Source organism: Malus domestica, chromosome 17 (assembly GCF_042453785.1).
Source record: "Malus domestica chromosome 17, GDT2T_hap1".
NCBI classification, from domain to species: Eukaryota; Viridiplantae; Streptophyta; class Magnoliopsida; order Rosales; family Rosaceae; genus Malus; species Malus domestica.
The window spans coordinates 16534792-16552976 of NC_091677.1; the positions used below are offsets into that span (position 1 = coordinate 16534792).

At 37.2% G+C, this 18185-nt stretch overlaps 1 protein-coding gene across 1 annotated transcript; it reads left to right on the forward strand.

Moving 5' to 3' along the window:
• Positions 1-6012: 6012 nt before the first annotated feature.
• LOC103405372 (proteasome subunit alpha type-6) lies at positions 6013-10291 on the forward strand. Its single transcript, XM_070817400.1, has 9 exons — positions 6013-6381; positions 6794-6888; positions 6980-7061; positions 7191-7287; positions 8229-8287; positions 8464-8546; positions 8935-9030; positions 9244-9303; positions 9969-10291. Exons 1-9 carry the CDS (start codon positions 6306-6308, stop codon positions 10059-10061), a joined length of 741 nt encoding a protein of 246 aa, XP_070673501.1. The 5' UTR covers positions 6013-6305; the 3' UTR covers positions 10062-10291.
• Positions 10292-18185: the final 7894 nt, after the last annotated feature.

Sequence of the window (18185 nt, forward strand, 5' to 3'; positions counted from 1 at the left end):
ATTATAATAATTATTAAACTACTAAAAACTTGTAAATATCAGGAAAAACCCTGAAATTTGCTTGTTTGTTCAAAACAGGGATCGAAAATGCTTAAAACTGAGCTTACACGCTGTCATGTGCAGCCATACGCATGCAGGTAACCGTCACACGCCCACACGAGCTAGTATTGGTGTTACATACGAGTCACAGACACAAAACCAGATTTGTATTCTTAAACTCTATTCTGTCTGGTTTTTACTTTGCTATACTTGTCATGTTTATTCGTTGTTTGTTTGGTTGCTTGTTTTTGTGTGAGTTCATGCTTGAAATATTGAGGACAATGTTTGATCTAAGTGTGGGGGGGGGGGTAACCATTGTTTTGCATGAAATTCATAGGAGTTTATCACCCATTACTTCTAGTGTTGTTCCTTGCTGTTTTAAGTGTTTTAAGCTGTTTTGGAGTGTTTTAGTGTGTTTTAACATAAAAATCCGAAAATCTCATAAAAATTTGAAAAAATTGTTTTGAAAAACCCAAAAAGAGTTGTTTTTATGTGTTTGTTTGTGTCTTAGGGTACCTTCCAACACAATGATGAGGATTTGGTTTTTAATTATATGACTGTTAAAGAGAGTTATAAACATGGATGAAAAATTGATTTACTCTTTGGTGTATGCTTGGTTATGGTTTAAATTTATGAATTCACATGCAATCATAAAAGAAAAATCAGTTTTGTAACATGCTTGAAGGAAGGAACTGAAATGAACGCTACAACCTTGTGAGACTTAAGCCTAAAACGTTTATTTGAAGAGTTAATAATCTGTGCATTCTTGTTTTCTAAAGTCGTTGCATGATCTCATTATTTTTTGCTTGGTTACTACTTAGAAGGCGTTTCATCATTTAGTTCCAAATGCTAGAACTCATGCCTATTTCATTCAAAGCATGCTATTGATTTGCATAACACATATTCAAGATGAAGTTGTGTAGTGACCACCACCAAAGCCAAATTGTCGTGTATCCTACTTCATTATATGTTTAAGTTTAACCCTGTTGAGCCTTGTATAGTCTATGTTCTTTGTTAACCCACACTGTCCTCACCTAGCCTAGATTTGAACCATTCATACCCTTGTTCTTGAAGCATAGTAAAGCATGACTAAAAATGAATTCCTTTTTATTAAAGTATTGCAGAAAACAAGTGTGGGGGAAGTGATTCTTGTTGTGTGTGTGTGCCAAAATCCTTAATAAGGCACGGGTATGAAAGAAAAAGAAAAAGAAAATTTCGTGGAAAATAGAATGAAAAGTTGTGGAAAAGAGCTTTAAAGTGTCGTTTGTTGAAGAAATGGTCCAAAAACATTGAATTCGGCACTAAATGTTGCATGAATCTTCCCTTTGTATTTAAAAGTTGATTCTGCATTCTAAAGTAAATTCCAAGTGTCGATTTCATTGATTTACTTGCTATCGCTTTAAGAACATTTGTTACCCCTATGACTTCTATCTTGAGTGTTATGTGTTTCAATTTATGGAGTTTGAATTTGATATGAGCATATGGTGTCACTGGTTCTCACATCTAAGTAGTAGCATTCCATTCATGAGATCATATTTAAACATGCTTATTAACTCCAGAAATTGCTTTCTTTGTTGTAACATATGTGAGTACTAGTCTTTCATGCTTACATCAATCTTTTCACATATATCTAGTGTAGGGTGTGTAGTTAGAAAATGTGTGTGAAAATAGAAAGTATCTTGTAAGGAATTGAGCAAATTCTCTAAGGCATGTTACTACATTCAAAACATTGTTTTAATTGGTTAATTGTGAACTAGTAAGTGGTGACTGTGATTAAGTATGTGCTCAAGTGTTAAGTTGACTAAAATCTGTGGAAATGATGATTTTTAACTTGTCATGTGCGTTGGAAATCCCTGAGGCAAACGTTGGAAGGTTTAGATTGTGTTTTGTTTTCTTTATTTTGCTCGAGGACTAGCAAAAGCTAAGTGTGAGGGTATTTGATAAGCTCATAATTATATATATTTTACATAAAATTCACTTGTCTTTTCTTAGTTAGTTCCTTATATTTTTGAGCTATTTACTATGTTTTTGTGTTTTGTGTGATTTATCAAGCAAAGAAAAGAAAAGTAGCACAAGTGAGATATTAAGTAACAAATTCGTCAAAACTGCATGTGCAGATTAGCTGACTTTGGAAGCATGTTACGAACATCTCAGAATGAATGAAAGAATGAGCCTTATATGCTTGGAAAGCTACGGATGTCTATTTTCTGGAGCAATTACAGATTGTTAATATCCTTTTTCTAGAAGAAGTTATGGGCATTGTAACACTGAAATGTTCAGAAAAGGGCTAAGCAGATTTGGCTAATAAAATGAGAAAGTAAAGGCACTTATTTTGTGTTTTGCTTTATCATCAACACTCAGCAATAAATGGGGTTATGATTGCACTCATTTGGCTTTGGAGCAAGTGGAAATGCACAGCTAGAAAGAGAAGACATCAAACAACTCACACACATGCAAGGATGACATTCACACACATGCAAACTGCATGGACAGGTTGGAGGACAGAAAATGTGTTTGTTTTGTGGTTGAAATGATGAGGAACATGTGTGTGCAAATGGGAAAGGAAACACACACACATGGGCAAAGGAAACACACATATGGGCAAAGGAAATGCACGGCATGGGTATAAAATACACCACTACATTTACTCATTACCACAACACTCACCCTTGTCCCCTTCATTATTTCTGTTTTCATGCACCATTACATTTAATCATTGCACTCAAGTGGTGCACATCCCTTGTCCTCTTCACCCATCAGATTTCATTCACTTTCACCTCCACTACATGCACTCATTGATGCACCATTCCTTCACTTTCCTTGCCCATGCCGTGCATCATGAATCCACCTGCACCTATGACTAATTTCTGCATCATTCCACCTCCCTTTCCTTTATCTACCATGTGCACAATCATTCATGTTCCTCACTTGCATTCATAGCTGCAACACCACTCCATTTCACCCCCCATGCTTTGCATCATTACTTCACTTTCACCTTTGAATCATTGCTCACACCACCATCCATCCCTCCAAGCCATGCACTTCCTCTATAAAAGGAAGTGTGTGTGGCAGCCATTACATTCAGTTTTTGCTTGATAATTCATCTCCAATTCAATACAACTTTCATCCAAACGCATCTATTCACCTTCACATCCATTCCTCCATACAACCAAACCTTCAAACACTCACCACACCTTGTGCCGTAGCAAAGGAAGGGAAGGAAAGTGCTTGGACGTGCATGCTGTCCAACGGGGATCGTTGGAGCGTTTAAGTGTTTTCTTTCTTTTGTTTTCAATGTCTAAATTTGTTTATCTTTGCTTTGTAAGTATAAGGAACTAAACCCCCTTTAGCTAGGGGAAATTCGAAACCATGTTCATACTTGCAATATGAATTGATTACCTTCAGTTATGATTTCATAAGTTGTGAATTCAATTTGTTTAATTGCTTGATTGATAACTTATTCGTGTATGTTTATTAAGAGTGCACACTTAGTTTGCATGCATGAATATGATGCTAGAGTATAAAGGAGTTTCACCTAATAGTTACAAATTTATATTCACAAGTAGTGGAGGTCGCTTATAAACGATCGCGTTAAATGAATTCTTGGCAGGAGTTTCATGCTCATCATAGTAACGAATGCCTCGTCAATACTTATAGTTTTCATGATGCTTAATGATCTTTAATTGTATCTTTATTGTGCTGTTCACGTAAAGGACTTTTGAAGAATGCTTAAATTGTTGTATGCGCTTTCCCATCCAATTCAATAACTTAAGGAGAACTTGAAGGTTAATTTAAGCGGACTTAATTAACCTGAGGTGTTGAGTTTCATGATTGATCGAAAGAACAATTGAAAATTGGTTTATGTGCAAGTATGTCATGTGTGGAGAAGAACCTTCTAGCTAGCCCATCATCCATAGTTTAACCCATCACCCATCAATTCACCTAAATTTGTCTAAGAATATGTTGAAATTGTTCTTGCTTTGTTTTCCTTATTTTCGTCCAAAACCAAAATCCCCTTTATTTTATTAAGTCATATTAGTTAGTACTTGTTTTAGATTGTGTTTTTAAGTGTTTTAAGTCAAGATAAAATCAATTTTCGTCCAAACTTTGTGTTAGTGGCAGAAACTGCCTTAGAGTTGTTTTTAGGCAGTTTTGAGTCTTTATAATCTGTTTTGAGTCTTGTGACTTTGTTTTGAGTCTTGTAAGTTTAATTTCATACTTTTAAGTTTGTTTACACATATTTAAGTCAGTTTCAAGTGTTTTAGCAATCCCTCATAATCCCCGGCCTATAACGATCCCTACTTACATTCTTTACTACAATTGACAACAATAGGGTTTAATTTGTGTGTTAAGTTATTTTCGCACCAGTCGACGTTGTGTTGAGCGTGTGGCTGACTTCATCTTGCGATTGCGACCGAGGAAGGAACACGTCTCGGCCTCTTAGGTTCTCAAACCTGAAGATAAGGCTACTATTCTTACGAAGTTCACAAATCGTTGTCGTCAGATTCAGTCACAATGATGGTATTCGTCATAGTAAACTCACGCTGAATCGACACCAAAGTGTAAGGGCACAAATACTCAAAATGGATATAAGTCTTAACAGTAAACGTGGTTTGGCCGTCGAAATGTCGAACTCTAAATCCCACTTGAGAGTATCTAATCATAAAATAACTCGGCGTGCAATGTGCCGAGCCCAATAAACTGTAACACCTCACTTCGTCGAGAAGGCTGATGAGATGACCTCGACCAATAAGGATTTGGAAATCCTTCTTGACCGAGACTTGAATAAGTAACCAGTCGCCCTCGACGCAGTGCTGTTTATGCCAACTGAAGATGCTGCGAGATCGGCTTATTCTATGGCGACAGTGCTGTTTATGCCAACTAAAGATATCATCGGTTGCCTTCACAGTGCTGTTTATCCAAATTGAAGGTGTGTCGACGAAAGGAGAAAAGAAAAAATCTCAAGGTTGTTAAGAGAATTTGCGCAGGGTAGTTGTGTGTTGAATTGGAGAGGGCTGTTTCGATGTCTTCCCTCCCTATTTATAGCAACAAGTCTTCTCTGGATCAAGTTAAAACCCTACTCGGATTAGGACTTCTTATCCTGGTCAAACACTATCTCGACCAGTCCTATTTTCACTACGACTTTGAACCCAGTCCTTTATCAAGCCGCATTCACTTCCGGGTTATCAATATCTTTATCTTGCCGAAACTCCTTATTGGGCTAGGATTCAATTCCCCGTTCTCGCAGCAAGACTTGGCCGACCTAGGCTAGGAAGCCCATGAACTAGACGATCCAAGATAACCTTTTCGTAAGACCTTCTGGGTCGAGAATAGAACTCGGTCCAAACCAACATTTTGGGCCCAAACAACTATAATAACGTCTTACAAGTATTATAGGAGTTTTGAACCCTTTTGCCCGTGTGGTAAAAATCCTATCAGCAAGTTTACTCCCTACTTACTGAGCTTAAAAAGCTCACCTATTTGTTTTGTTTCCATTTGATTTTATAAATTTCAGGGGCAGACTCTAGTACTGATTTGGCTAAAATCCGTAATCAAGAAGGTATAAACTGAAGCTTACTTGGAATTGGCATGACTGCATTTTGCTGGGATGTTTATCGAACCTTTGTCTCACTGCACCTTTAAGTTTATTTCTTTTGAGCCGTAAACTTTCCTACCTTAGTGGTTGTTGTGTACACCTCATTTAATCGACTTTATTAAAATTCTCTTAAATCCTAATTTGACTACACCTCATTTAATCGACTACCTTGGATTTGGATGTATTATTTAAATCCTTTCTATCCTAATTTGACTAGACCATGATTTTAAAGTCTTTAAAATCTTTTTTTTAAATCCTAATTGACTACACCCTCATTTTAAAGTCTACTAAAATCCTATCAATTCCTAGTTGGACAAGACCCACCTAAGTTCAGAGCCAAATATGTAGTTTACTCTAGCACTAAAGTGTCATTGGGTAAAACAAATTTGGATGGTTATTTGGGCTTTTGTTTCAAATATTCTCTCATGCTTGCTCTCCAAAGTTTTGGCCCATCTCCATATTTTGGGCTCCCCAAACAAAATGCAATACATGCGACATTGTTTCAACCTTGAACATATTCAGCTAACTTGGGAAAAAAGCTTTCGTGTGTTTCCTCTTCTAATTAAAATCCCTCCCACTAGTAGCCATTACAGTCCGATACGCCAACTCGAAGGAACCCTAAAAACCAGATAAGAAGAAGAAGAAGCTCAGAAATTGAAGCAATCAAATCATGAGTCGAGGAAGCGGAGGCGGATACGATCGTCACATCACGATTTTCTCACCCGAAGGTCGTCTCTTCCAAGTCGGTATGTGATAATCTCCAATACATTCTGTGCGATTTCTCCGATTTGAATCTCGGATGATCCTTCAGCGAGGGCAGATTTGTGGGTTTTTGGTTTTTTAGGGTTTTACGGGTCACCGAGATCAAAACCCATATAATTGTTTTATCATTTTGTTTTAATGCTGAAATCTGGGGAGAAATTCAAGATTATAGAAGCGAATGTGTAGTTTGTTTGTATTGGGTTCTGGTTGGAGTGTCATTTGCTAGATCAATTATACATCAGTCAAATTAAGTAGCTTAATTTGTATGGGTTTTCGGTTTCTTGTCGGCACTAAAAGACAGTCGACTTAAATTTCGGTTTATTGGATGCTGAACTTGATCCCTGTAAGGGATATTGTTTTCTGAGTTGGTTTTTTCTTCTTCTTATGATTGGATAGAGTATGCTTTTAAGGCTGTTAAAGCTGCTGGGATCACCTCCATTGGTGTCCGGGGAAAGGATTCAGTATGTGTTGTGACCCAGAAGAAAGTCCCGGTGAGTATTGTTGGTGGTATAACTGAGTCTTTATTCTCATACCATGCTGTGAATTAGTGCGGGTTGTAAATACGTCATGATATTAATGCAGGACAAGCTTTTGGATCAGACAAGTGTCACACATCTTTTCCCCATCACTAAGTTCGTAGGGTTGCTGGCCACTGGAATGACAGGTTTCTTTTTCTTCTCCGTTAACTTTTGTTGGAAGCTTTAACTCGAACATTTGTGCTTTCGGCAATGTTTAGTTCTTTTGTAGTTCAACAGCTCACATTGGTTCATCCTCTTGACATGTAATTTTGTAGCTGATGCGAGGACCCTAGTTTCGCAAGCAAGGAATGAAGCAGCTGAGTTTCGTTTCAAATATGGATATGAGATGCCCGTGGATGTGTTGGCTAAATGGTAATCACTTTAAGTGTTTATACAATACTATGTTAGGCTATATTACAACTGAACTTTTAGCATGCAGTTTTTCAGTATTCCTATCTTGAGTTATATTTTAAGTTAGAGTTGTTTAATTGTATCCATTGTATGTTTTTCACTTGTTTTGGCTGTTTTTGTTTGGGCCAGTCTTGTTGAATTTAACAGTTCAAGTAAGATTTGTTCACCCCTTCCTCTTAATTGGATATGTAGAATGATGGACACCATAATGGGATGCCATGGTCCTTTAGTTATGGGGTTTATTGTCGGGGTTATTCCCCCCCCCCCCCCCCCCCCCTTCTGAAATTATGTACAGCCGCTCTCTCTATCTCTCCTCTCTCTCTCTTCCCCTCTCTCCCTCCCTGACTAGGTTTATGTAAAAGAAATAATTTAATTTTGTCCTTTGGATAAAGTAAATATTGTAATGCAAGTGTGCATGGACTTTTCTGCTTAACCTTAGAATTCAAGGGATTTGGATCTTCCAGTCAAAAGATCAGGGGATCATTTCTCTAGGTTAGAGGTTTTGGTTGCATTGTCTAGGTGATCCCTCTTGTATCTTCTCATTTGTTATTTCAAGGAAAGGATGTTTAGATGAAATGCCCCAAGCAAAGCTTTTTTTTCCCTGATGGGGAAAGGATCGGCAAACTTAAGCCATTAGTTTCTGTAATGGTTGTTCCAGAGCGAGCATTCAGCATATGAAATTACCCCACTTCAAATTTGTATTCAATGAATGGGTATTGGGATTCAGATAACCTCTATTTCCTAGAGAGCCACTAGATAATTGACTATACTTTAAATACTGCCTCTTATTTTCCATCCATACCAATTCCAAGTTTCTAGTATTACAGTCAGAACAGTACAGACTACTGTATATAATTGCAAAGTCATCTCATTATCTTTTATTGATAAGATTTGTATGACAGGATTGCAGACAAATCACAAATCTACACTCAACATGCTTACATGAGGCCACTTGGAGTAGGTTTGTTTCTAATCCGTTCTATAGCAGTGGATAATCTTTTCTACTAGCAAAGAACTACATCATGCAATGATGCATACTGATTGTTTCTCTTCCTCCCTCCCCCCTATATAACCTGGTTTGTCTTTTGCATTTTCACTGATGTTATCATTATCTACAATTTATGTTTGCTTTCAAAGTGGCTATGGTTTTGGGCATTGATGAAGAGCTCGGACCTCAACTCTACAAGTGTGACCCAGCTGGCCATTACTTTGGTCACAAGGTAAGTGCCAAGAATATTTCTTTTCATGTAACTTAATGTAAAGAACTCTAAAGTATGTATGCAGCATAATGGAATTTTCTGTGAGAACCACCCTCACTTCTCACAAGTTTCAATTTTGCATCAACCCTATTTTGGTTTACTCATTAAACAGATACCTTCTTGCAAGGTTCTCTCCTTTCTCTTTAGTACATGCTTTTACATTTATAGAAAGCACTTAAGATTAACTTGCATCCCTACAATATGTAGATCGTTTCGACAAAGATCAAAGAGAAAAATATAATCATCTTGAGACATCACTATTAGTTCTACTCTGCCATAGTTATATCTTTGTTTTAGAGCATCGATCTATGGTTCTAGTTCTCAACTGATCTCTAATTAAGCATCTTAGGCTACAAGTGCTGGATTGAAAGAGCAAGAGGCCATCAATTTCTTGGAGAAGAAAATGAAGAATGAGCCTTCATTCTCTTACGACGAGACTGTGCAGGTAGACGTTGTTGTCATGGTATATTGAACAGGGTGCATAAGATATTTTACCTATTAGATAAAATCTATTTCTGGAGATTTTGATGGTTTTTAGCTATTGAACTATGATTATGTTAACTATAACAAAAGTAGGAATGAGAATAATGATAATAATAAATAATAAGAATACTATTTTGGGTTCCTTCTCTAACTTCCCATATTTGTTTATTTGTAGACTTGTATTTCTGCCCTGCAATCAGTTCTCCAAGAGGATTTCAAGGCCACCGAAATTGAGGTATTTGAAACCCCCATTTTAGTGTTTGAAATTTTTTACTGCTCTCTGATGAGAACCTTAAATGCGTTCTTGTTGGCATATCGGTAATAAACTTTTCATTGCTTGTATGGTGTGACGGTATAATTTTCACATAGGTTTTAACTTGTCTTGACATGGCACTCTGTTGAGAGCTAACAGTAGATCAAATAACATTTACGAAGGCAATTTAGTTTGTTGCATTGGGATCATATGTGCTACTCCAAAGGCCTCTGAAGAGCCAAGTCAATTGTTTGCCTTCACTCTTCCATTTTCCGTAGGAGCCTAATAGGGTCTGAAAATAATCTTGTTTTGCATCGTCTGTAGCAACCTGCTTCCAGTTCGCTATCATATACCTTTTTAAGTGTACTATCTACTACTCAGGACTCTGTTCTGTCTATCTAACAATCTGTTAATTACATTGATAGGGTAATACTGGGTTTTTATGAGATCTCTCTTGATCGCTGCTTTGCAAAGTTACTTTCCATATCCTATTTTGCATGTTTACGTATATATAATTTCCGTCAATTTCTTGGCCGTACATGACATGCATTAAATTTTAGCCATATGTTGACGGTGCGACAATGCATTGCAGCAGCAGTAAATTTATCGAATAAAATGTATGTTAATTTTCCATTGACAATATTCAGGTTGGAGTGGTGGTAAAGGAGAACCCTGTCTTCAGAGTGTTGTCTACCGAAGAGATTGATGAGCACTTGACTGCTATAAGTGAGCGAGACTAAGTCCTAGGCTAAAAGGCAATACTGTCCGGAGATGCTCATATTCGAAAGTTTGCTGGACATTTACGTATCCCATTTAGAATATAATGTTCACCTAAAACTATAAGCGATTTGGACAGGATGTTTACTCGTGTAACTTTTCGTTAGTTGAATTACTGTTGTAAGATTGTCAAAATTCACTGTCTTCATGATTTGTAGTCTTTTTCCAGAATTACTAGTTGAGTTGAACTTAACCTCTGTCCAAGATCTTTCTAAACTATCCTATGACTAGGAAATGGAAAAGAAGAAAATTACAACTATACAATTACCCATATAGTTATGTTAGTGTTGACCCTAAAAACTACCAAGCCTACGTGGCGCGCAGGCCGAGTAATCTATAAGCTAATTACGTCCTTCGGTGAATGCGGGGTGTGCCAACTCGTCGGTCGAGCTTGGTCGAGGAGTAAAATTTGTTGATGCTGTGTTGGGTGCGCGGTTGACTTCTGCATCTTGCGATTGCGGTCGAGGAAGGAACACGTCTCGGCCTCTTAGGTCCTCGAACCTGAAGACAAGGCTACTATTCTTACGAAGTTCACGAATCGTCGTCATCGAATTCGGTCACAGTGATGGTATTCGTCAGAGTAAACTCATGCCGAATCGACACCAAAGTGTAAGGGCACAAATACTCAAAGCAGATATGAGTCTTAATAGTGAACGTGGTTCGGCCGTCTAAATGTCGAACTCTAAATCCTACTTGAGAGTATCCAATCATAAAATAACTCAGTGTGCAATGCGCCGAGCTCAGTAAGCTGTAACACCTCACTTCGCTAAGAAGGCTAATGAGATGACCTCAATCAATAAGGATTCGGAAACCCTTCTCGACTGAGACTTGGATAGGTAACCAACCGTCCTCGCCGCAGTGCTGTTGATGCCAACGGAAAATGTTGCGAGATTGGTTGATTCTACGGCAACAGAGCTATCTATGCCGACTGAAGATATCACCGGTTGCTTTCACAGTGCTGTTGATGCCAACGGAAGATGTGTCAGCGAAAAGAGAAAATAAAAAATCTCAAGTTGTTGAGAGAGTTTGCGCAAGGCAGTTGTGTGTTCAATTGGAGGTGTTTTTGTTGTTGCACAACCACTCCTATTTATAGAGACATGCATGCTTGACATGGCTTGATCCTTGAGTAGAGTCCAATTTCAATCTCCCATGTGTTTGACGTGGCTTGATCTTCGAATGATTATATTTGATCTTTGATGTGGTTTGCATGCGCCGATTAATCTTCCAGCAGCCCTCATCTTAAATTGGATGAGTACCTATTTAAAATGTCCACGAAAAATCATCCATGTTTGACGGGATCAAAACCCATATAATTGCATGAGGTTATCATGCAATTATACAGCCAAATAAAACCATGTTTAATTTAAAATATCCACATCCTTATCACACATGAATGTGAATCTCTTGTAGACTTGTTTTGTATTCCATTTATCTTGTACGAGAAAATCAAGATAATTTATTAAAAGATAATTATTATGATTAAAGCCATAATATTATCTCTTAACAACAACAAAATTATCTTAACTTTCTTATCCGATGGTCTAGAACCATGCTCACTCAACGGCCTCAATTGCTCGGGCCGATATTGTAAAATCGGGTCCAAACAGTTAGTAACTTTCAGTAGGGAAGTATTGTAACATTGGGGGACGACCACCCACCCAACAACGTTTAAAGGACCCCCCCCCACCCAAACCAACTCCAACAAACACCCACCCAAGACGATGCGAATCTTGTCAGAGGAAGACGACGGTGAATCTTAGTGGAGGAAGATGATAGCGACAATGATGGACAAAGAAGGTAAGGAGGGTGGTAGCGGCGACGGGGCTAGCAAGTGGGTGGATGTTAGTCTTTGTTGCTAGGGTTGGGTGATGGGGTGGTGGTGGCTGTTGGGTCGAAGGCTGCGGTTGGGTGGTGGCTGTGGCTGTTAGGTGGAAGGGAGAGGAAAGGGAGGAATGCATTTCTCAAATCTTAGGGTTTTAGGGTTGGGTAGCTTGTTCGGGCAAACTATTAAAAGGAGATGTGCATCAACTCTGGTGAGCAAAAATGCTCCCTTTCTTCTTCAGCTACACTGGAACTGATTAATGGTTGATTTGGGTATTCCATTTTGTTGTCAAAACACTTGTAGTGCTAACTTAAATTATTTTCGCGTAAAATTGGATTCAATTGGATATTCTTTTTGTTCCTAAAGACAAATATTCGGCTACTTAAGTAGAAAGAGTATTCATTAGGCAGAGAAAGTTGGCTTCTTCTTTTTCTCCATGCGATCGTCAAGACTCGCAAAAAAAGAATCCAAGTTATGGCCAATTTTCCAATGAGAGAGAGGCTGCGGCAAGAGAGAATGTTGAGAAATTGTAAAATGTATAGAGATTGTGATTCTCATTTTATAAAGATAGATGATTCACATGAGAAAATAAGCATGGTTCATCGTTTCTTTTCAGCCAATCAAAATTAAAGATCTTGTTACCCTACAAATGTTGAAGGTGTGCTGCCTACGTTTACATTTTTTGGCCTTAACAGGGAACGATATATGTTACAACAGAAGAAAACACAATCTCTTGTTTTCATTTGATAATAAGAGAGATTACTACTATTGCCCGAAGGACGTAGGCACACTTACCAAACCTCAAAAATATTGTGTCTTATTTACTTTATTCTACAGCACACATATCGTCTATTTCACAACACGCTATTAGTACAAGAAGCTCTCGTGTCAGTAGAAAGCATAACACTATAAATCCGATGAAGCACTACTTATCTATCACCTATGTTGGCTGGAACTTCACATACAAGAAAATCCTTTCATTTCATCTTCATATCTTTGTATGACTAATTTTCTTAAAGTAAATATACATTGGTTATATAACTATTATTATTATAATTATTGGCAGAAAATCTGATAGCCATGTAAATGAGGACCATAAGTTCCTTAATCCGTGCACAAATTAAATATGGGCATGAATTCCAAAACTATGAACCTAAAGGTTCCAATGATGCCGATATCGAGAATAAATTTCGAGTACATTATGAATAATGTTAAGAACTTGATAACATTTTGTGTAGGCATTTGTTTATATGGTATGAATTAATTATCGCAAGTTCCGTTGTACTTGAATTTCTTCCTTTTGGAACAAGAAAATGATGGACATAGTAAAACTCAATTTGATTATCATCGACATATTAATGGAACCAAAAATTTTCATAGTTTCCTATATCTAACAAGCTGGACCAGAAGTTTCATGCATGTATAAAACTAGAATAAAGGGAACTTTTCTATATATATACACGTGCATACACATGAGTTACAACTAAAAAAATAAACAAACATAGGGAGCCTTCACAAAAGTTGCTCATGTGAAGCCTGCAGTACCCTAAAAGGGGGAGGCACTAGAGATGGATCATGTGAAGCCTCAATACTTGGTGGATTTTCAGAAGAATGAGGCACCAGAGGTTGATCATTTGAAGCCATAGTACTTCCAGATGGTGGAGGCAATGGATGCCTTTGGAATAGAGCCACGAACCTCTGATTGTCACTTTGAATCCGACTTTCAGATTCCTGCAACTGATCGAGTAATTATTTGCATGAATGTGCAACTCTTTATTCTCGTGCTTGAGCTCTCTAATTTCTTGTCTAAGGCTTGCCACCTCAGCCATTAGTGATTCAACTTGGCGGGATCGAGCAAGTAGATGTTGACCCATATTGGATACAGAGCTCGCACATTGAACACTAAAAGCCAAAGAGTCTTAAACAACCAATTCATCAGACCTTTTCGAAAGTATTATTTTATCCTTAGGAGTGAGAAGATTCCTAGCTACTACTGTGACAGTTATATTATTCTTCATCACAGAGTCCCCAACCTTAAGAAGACCATTAGAGGATAAGAAGGATGGGCGCAATATGTTGTCTTAAAGAGGCACGTCTGCATCTTCCACAACATTCAAATTGAAATGATGGTCAGATGGACAAGCCATTTTCAAAAAAGATGAAAGAAAAGGAAATCATATAAAGTGAAATCTCAAAAATACAAGAGAAGCAATTTCCACAAGCGGGCAACTTTTCGAACGTGCTTTTTTTTATACAATCGATGCCTCTATAAAATGAGAGGCAACACGACCACTTGTTCAAAAATCAAAGAGACATCATTCTCTGAATTTCAAAAGCCGAATTTTCCTAAATTAAGTTCATTGGCACTTCTCAGACGCATTCTCATCTTTCTGGATATCAAGGATAACTCTATCAAAATATCTTTGACAAAGTTTGGACGCGTGAATTTTACCGTTTCAACTACACCACTGTTGTCGACAAGTGTGAAGAAGATGGTCCTAACAACATCACCACCTGCTGTAGGGAAATTCCTATATATGTTGACTCTCGTCCTCCATGGTAAGGCAGAGCTCCAAAAAATGTCTAACTCTTCTTCCTTGTCGAGAATGCATCTTTAACCAAGTCTCTCAAAATGCCTAACTCATTTCCTCAGCAAGAAAATATTTTTCATCGCGAAGTTTTACATCAGCATCAAAGTCTTCTACTATTTTCTTAAAGAGTAAAAGTATCTCATATCGTCAAGGTCGAGAGCAAGAGTATCTCATATTATGTTTTTTTCCCTGTCTTTTCCTTTACCCTTGCTTTTGCCTACAAGACAAGAGAAAAAAAAAGAAGCAACCAGTCGGAACTTGAAATCAAACTTCTGGTCTATATTGCCCATAACCTTTGCTTGATCTCTTGCCTTGCATTGCTCTCAAGTAGTCATCTTCAACTATTGTTGGAATCGGGTTTCAAGTCACCAACATCACATAATAGTTGGTACGCTATTGGCTCTTTACACTGAGGCTGCCAAGTATGGATGAGTCACCAAAAGGTGATGCTTTGAATGACCATTCAAAGGCACAAGTTGCACACCACTTCTGTTATGCAGGAGGTTGAAACTGAAGGACCAATGATGAACCTATAAAAGTTCAAAGGGAGAAAATAAGTGGTTGACTAAGTGAATGGAATACCAAAGTTCGATGATGGGAATCCTACTCACAACCCCAGCAAACTCTAGCATTTTATATCATTCACATGATGTACAAAAAGGTAATCCAAAATTTGAAAATTACTAATTAATTACAAGTTACAAAGATGCCACACGGATTGAAGTCTTAATAAGACTATCCATAGACTTGGCATTACTGAACTGTTACATGCCCACAATATGACAGTTGCCGTATGGATTCAAGTTCCAAAAGACAATCCATGGAGATGGGAATTTTAATATATCTCATGCCTGAAGTATGATGGATGTATAGGTTCCAATGATTCAACTCCCCAGAAGTAGAGATTAAAAATCCAAGTTCTATAATGCTCTAGAAGAGGTTATGATCCAAATTCTCTAAATAATTCATCTAATAAGATATGATTGTCCTAGAAGAGACAATATAAAGCCCATGAAGAGGCAAGGATATCCAAAGTAATGAAATGCTCATAAATATGCATGTGCATGCACATGAGAATGATGGGATCATGAATTGATGATTACTAATGCTAATTTTGGTTTTACAATAGCTACTAAATTCATCAATGAGCTGTGTTGAACCATGTTCTTTTGTTCGTCGATGAAAAGAAAAGTTATTAGTCAAATTGGAGAAGGGCAATTCTATTAAAATTTAGTAAGAACACAGAGAAATGGACCTGTTCTACAAATTGCCAAATGATGTTGAACCCAAGAAGTTATATATGGGCATTTGTAATACAATGAACTACACTCACATGGTATGACACAAGGTTCCTAGTTGAAACCTGAAATTTTAATACACTCTTATAAACTTGATTTCCTATTGTGAAACTTGTTCATTTCAATGGAGAATTATACATATTATACAAAGGCTTATGAAATGTCTGAAGCATATCTCTATAAGTAAATCCCTCAAGTATACATGGAAGCAAGTTGCTCTGTATAAATTCCAAAAGAGAATGTGTTATGAAGTGTAGAAAATTCCTGAAGAATTCAAATTGCTTGAAAAAAAGCCCTGGAAGGGTAAAGCATAAATTATGTACGCAATACCGATGGATTGTATAAATTGTCTTAGTGAGTACTATCGTTATGATATTGTTGCAACCTACTAAATCTTTTGCAAGAGTTAATATTAGATTGGGACTCCTAAAGAGTGTAGAAAGATTATAAAGTATTGAAAGAAATATTATCTTGAACTGCAGATCGAACAATATGTCAACGTGAATCTTATCCATCAAAATGTTTATGTATTAAAGAATCATATGGATTGAAGATCATGAGTTGAACACTCAACTGATTAATCGATATTTAGACACTAAGAAAGATCATTCCTCGTGAGGGAAAACATGAATTGATATTTGGTCCAGAAGAACCACATCTTAGTGAAGTATGTTTGTACCATACTTAGGGCCTCCATATTTAGATCTCGTATAAATACTTGAGGGACTCAAATGTAATTATGTAATAAATGAAGGGGCAAATATGTAGTAAGTGAGGAGCCCTTATTCTATAAAAGGACCCCTCACTCTCCTCATTAAGAGAGGCCAATTCAGAGGCCATTTCTTAGGCCATGGGAAGAGCTCTCATCCTCACATACAGAGGCTATCTCCCTCACAATCCTCTCAGAGAAATACAATATCAGTGTGGACGTAGCCCAAACATTGGGGTGAACCACGATACATCTTGTGTTATTTACATTTCTTGCAGATTCACAGTCGGATTTACGTTGTTCCAAGACCCCTCCGGTTTTGTGCATCAACAAAGTATATGCCTTATTGTATTTAGCACAATACATTGAATCAGATGAAACATTTCCTTAATGAGTTTTAGAATGAAATAATGTTTATATATTGATAACTCTTGGAAATTATAGACATGTGCTTGTTCTATTCAAATGAACTCACTAACAGCCATGGTCTTACTGGGCAAGCAAAATATGAGTATCTCTCTTGTTTGCATAAAGATGGCTCATAGACATAATTAAGTAATGGAAATTGGAGAAACACATTCAAAGCTAATATGATACACTACCTCACCAACTATCTGCCAAAAGTTTTCACTTCAGAAGCTTAAGAACTGCACCAACACACATTGGCATAATAACAAGTTAGTTAATCTAAACTTATTCTAATCAGGGGGAGATATCATTAGGGGAAGCATCGAAGTGTATGCTACATGAGCAAAATATTTTTGTCTCATTTAGACCATCCATTCATCTCATGTTGGTTATCATTACAGAAATTTTAAAGACAGTCAATAAATGACCTGTAGTCATCCAAGGGGAAGTGTTATAAAGATGGATGACCACATGAGGAAATAAACATCGCCTATTGTTTCTTTTCAGCCAACCAAAGTTGAAGATCTTGTCAGCCTACAAATGTTGAAGGTGTGCTGCCTACTTTCACATTTCTTGGACTTAGCAGGGAATGATATGTTTTTCTATATAAAGGCCTATTAGCTCACAAATGTTACAACAAAAGAAAACATACATTCTCTTGTTTCCATTTGTAGTTTTCATTTAATAATAAGAGAGATTACTACTGCTACACCAATGACTTAAGCATACTTGCCGAACCTCGTAAATATTGTGGCTTATTTACTTTATTCCACTGCACACATATCGTTGATTTCGCAACATCTCCTTATATTTGTGGCCTTATTTCTGATGAACCAAGAGGGAAGAGTAACTTTTCATCCAAGTAAGTACAAAGTCTAAAAGGAAAGAATCACTAGAATATTAAGTAGTCTTAAACTCAATCTAATTAGGATTTACACAGTCACACATGTGCTAATAATGTTCACAACACTCCCTTGAGTATGTTAATACTTAGTAAATATCACATCAAATGTAGCAAAGTTTGATGAAGTCATCTTGTTGGCACTGATTAAGGAACATACTAGTCTCAAACAAAAGAACTTGCATGTGGAAATAAGTCTCACAAAACTCAGTTATGGTAAAATCCAATATGGTACAAAAGTCCATAGTCCAAGGTAAATGATGAGTTGAATGCAAAGTCAGTTTAAACGTCTACTGGACGTACACAAGGGTATGACCATCCCAGAATAGGTTCCTTGTTAAAACCTAGTCATGCAGCA